Source organism: Coffea arabica, chromosome 10e (assembly GCF_036785885.1).
Source record: "Coffea arabica cultivar ET-39 chromosome 10e, Coffea Arabica ET-39 HiFi, whole genome shotgun sequence".
In the NCBI taxonomy this organism is placed as follows: domain Eukaryota; kingdom Viridiplantae; phylum Streptophyta; class Magnoliopsida; order Gentianales; family Rubiaceae; genus Coffea; species Coffea arabica.
Genome location: NC_092328.1, coordinates 31,996,294 through 31,999,969, shown reverse-complemented (window position 1 = coordinate 31,999,969; position 3,676 = coordinate 31,996,294). Strand labels below are relative to the sequence as shown.

Sequence of the window (3,676 nt, the reverse complement as noted above, 5' to 3'; positions counted from 1 at the left end):
TTGCTAAAGGACAAGAGGATTTTTAACAGTAAGATACTCTATTTTTAATCCTTCATCTAAATGATGACGAAGGAAAATCATAACTTTGGCACGGTCTTGGTTTGAAGATTCATTCTTTTCAATAATAGTATTACCAAGACCTATTGCCTCAAGATGAATTTCAACATCCAATACCCATGATAAATAATTTTTTCCAGAAATATCAAGAGGTACGAACTCTTGTTTTGTAAGATTAGCCATAAGAAATTAAAATAAGTTTTTGAGTTAGAAATTTACCTCCGAAGTTACTTGAAGAAATACGGGCAGAATTTCGACAAAATCTCGTGTTTGTTCAAGGTAGAGGCTCCGTTTTTACATTTTGCTTAAAAGTAGAGATTCATGCTGATAACGTGTTATAAAACTAATAAAATAACAAGATGTAGGATAAAATAAAATAGAGAGAAGTAGACAAAAGTAGTGAACTATTCTTTTATTAACTCAAAGCGATCAAAGCTTACAAAGAGATGTTCAATCACCTCTATTTATAGAGAACACTAAATAAAACTAAAAGATTAACCTCTAAATATAAGAGAGGTTATAAAATTAATTGTATAGGAAAACCAAACCATCATCTATACTAACTCTTTTATCCTTGGGGGAATTCAATTTTATCCTTGGGAGAATTCAATAGACATAGGAAACTTTAATGGACATTCATTCCTATTTAATTGTTTCATGACAAAAGTTAAGTTGGACTAATTAATTTTTGTTGTAAGCATTTTCCCTCTTTCACGATCTATATTTTGTTTGACTTTTAAGGTTTTCTTTTCTTGTCAATTATAAGACTTGGATCAGCGATTAAAAGTGTGGAGTAAAAATTTTCCCCTCTTTAAACTGATCATTGAAAATTTGGACGATCAAGTTGGCCCAATAATAAATGTTAAAGGATGATCTTGCCCTATTAAAGTGAAGGAACCAGATCGGCTGCATAATAAAGTTAAGGAATGGTTTTGTCTCAAATCAAGATTGGAGGATCAAATGGAGTTCTCTAGTAAAGTTTGAGAACTCTTTTTGGGTCATTAGCCTAATGTAAAACTTAGTAAACAATTTAGCAAAACCTACACTCAGTAAGAGAAAACCTGTACAAAATTGGATCGGATCCTTCATTTTGAAAACATTTTTTTTTTCTTCTGGAGGTTCACACTCCACATCTGACCCCAGGTTTCGCTCAGGCCCCAGTGCAGTGTCGTGGAGCCCTTTAGCATGTTGTATTATGAAAACGTCAAGAAACATGAAGACAAATGAGAGGAGCTGAACTATAGTGGTTTGACCTGATCGAGTTTAGCACAAGTGGCATCTTACACCACAAAAGTGGACTTTAACCACAGCGAGAATTGTTGATTTGTCCTTATCATTGACCATAATTTCCTTCTTCACTATTAGAAAGGTGTATAAACAACCAAATAGGAATCTTGTTTAACCACCTCTCTGCATAAATATGTGAAGTTTAGAAATCAAGAATATTTACTAATTTGTAAAGTTAGACCACAAAAAAGCAATTTTTTCATTTGTGGACTGGGGTAGGTGGGTATTGACTCAAGTAATTAACTATGTTCATAAATAGAAGACGACTAATTATATAATTTTGTCACACCAGAAAAATGAAAAAGATTAAAAAAAAAGATTCCATAAAATTTAAGTAATTACCTACGAGTATTAATTACTTCAAAATTATGTAACTCATTGAAAAATGGGTATTGGATTACTTGGATCTGAATCCAATTTTACAATTTAATGTCTATAACAAATTAAAAATTAAAAAAAAAATTACAACAAGTCAATATTACCTTTTCAAAACTTTTGGAATACCTTTCAATTGAAATTTGGATCCCCAATATGATTACACAGTTTGTGCTGGCAGTGGCAGGTGATTGTTCCTAGGTACATGAATCTGTTCAATCTGTAAACTTTTCAGTGCCGGGCCACCAGATCTTCTCTTCCACAGATTTACTTCACATGGCTGCTGCACCTTCTTGATCACCGGCAATGGGGGATCCAGTTCACTAATGCTCACATGATCAATACCACCATCATCATTGTTAATCTTCGAAGACCTTCTTGAACCACTTCTCCTCAGGATGATCTCTCTGCAGCTCCTAGCATTCCCAGCACCGTACCTGGTGTTACTACTGCTGCTGGTGGCCGGGAAGCTAGTTATGAGGTTTTTGCCGGAAAACAATCTTCTGAGCTTTTTGTGCTTAAAATGCCCTTGGTGATTTGTGTTGGTTTTCGCGGTGGTGGTGGCTGTTGTAGCTGTTGCGGCCGTGAGCCTATAGGGTGTTGAAAAGCCGATTAACCGGTTGGTTTTCTTGACTTTACCCATACAACTAACTTTAGGGGATGAAGGGTCGTCGGAGAAGGAGCATGAACGATCTTTGTACTCTCTTAACTTGACATCCTTGATGGAAACTCGGCATAGAAGTGGCAAGAATGAGTTCTTGTTATAGAAACTTTGCTGATGAAGGTGATGGTTGTAGTTGTATCCATTTCCCATTTCTCCTCCAGTCTTGATTATATTATCTCACAGTTTCTGTGAACTTTTGTAGCCAATACGCTGTGTTTGTAATGGTGTGTGAATGTGTGTGGTGTGTGTGTTTGTGTAAGAATACACAGGGGAAGAGAGAGTTGGGAAAGAAATAGAGATGGGACACTGGAGGTAAATAGTACTTGCAAGGAAGGAAGGATGGATGGATGGATGAAAATTGAGAACTTTATTATTATTATTATTGTGTCCCTTCCTTGCTTCTTCATTTGCACTAGTATTATAGTATCCATCTTTCTTTCTTTATTCTTAATTTTATCTTTTGTTGCTTTATTTTTTATTTATTTTGGCGTTTATGATTTGAATAATGGGGAGTGCGAGGCAGAGTGATGTAATGTCCAACATATAGGTAACATGCATTGGGGGAAAAAATGGTTAAAAAAGAACCTCAAGCTAGCTAGAAGTGTATCTTGGTAATTTACACGCAAAGCCGGGTCTCAAAGAGCTTTATATTTTTTAACCCTCCCACCCTACCCCTTTCCACTCTCAAGTGTCAAGTACAAAATTCAAAATCTAAACCTGGCTACACAGAAAATTCTAAGAGCTCTCTCCTATTATGATTTACGAGTCAATCTTAGTGATTTAGCTAGCTTTACTTAAAATGCGGGAATGCTATAATACTTTTGCATCTAAAAGATATATGCTGCTACTATAATTTTAGGACTAATTTTATAAATCTTTCCTGAGATTTCATGAAATATCATTTATGTGACGCCCCGAAAAAAAAATGAGTTTGAGAACCCGGAAATTTTCTAATTTTCTAGGGTTTATTTTATTTAATCGCCCGTTTTTTCTACATTTTCTTTATTAGAAAAAATTCCCCAGATAATGTTTATGAGCAAAGATAGTTTTAAAATGATTTTTCTAGTATCGGTTAGTGTTTGAGAAAATAAAAGCGTATTTTGAATGTGGGACCCACTAGGGCGAAAAGTTCGGAAAAATTCGACCAATTAGGTTAAGTTCCGGATACTGGGTGAAATTTATCGGGTGTTAAGAGATAAGTAGAGGAGGTGAAGTGATTGATGTGAGAGGGAAAAAGAAGGATAGAAATGCATTTAATGAAGTGACACGTGTCACCTTGTTATTGAAGGTTGG

General features: G+C 35.0%; 1 protein-coding gene across 1 annotated transcript; it reads right to left on the bottom strand.

Moving 5' to 3' along the window:
• Positions 1-1,879: 1,879 nt before the first annotated feature.
• LOC113711408 (uncharacterized) lies at positions 1,880-2,533 on the bottom strand. Its single transcript, XM_027234576.1, has one exon. It carries the CDS (start codon positions 2,531-2,533, stop codon positions 1,880-1,882), a length of 654 nt encoding a protein of 217 aa, XP_027090377.1.
• Positions 2,534-3,676: the final 1,143 nt, after the last annotated feature.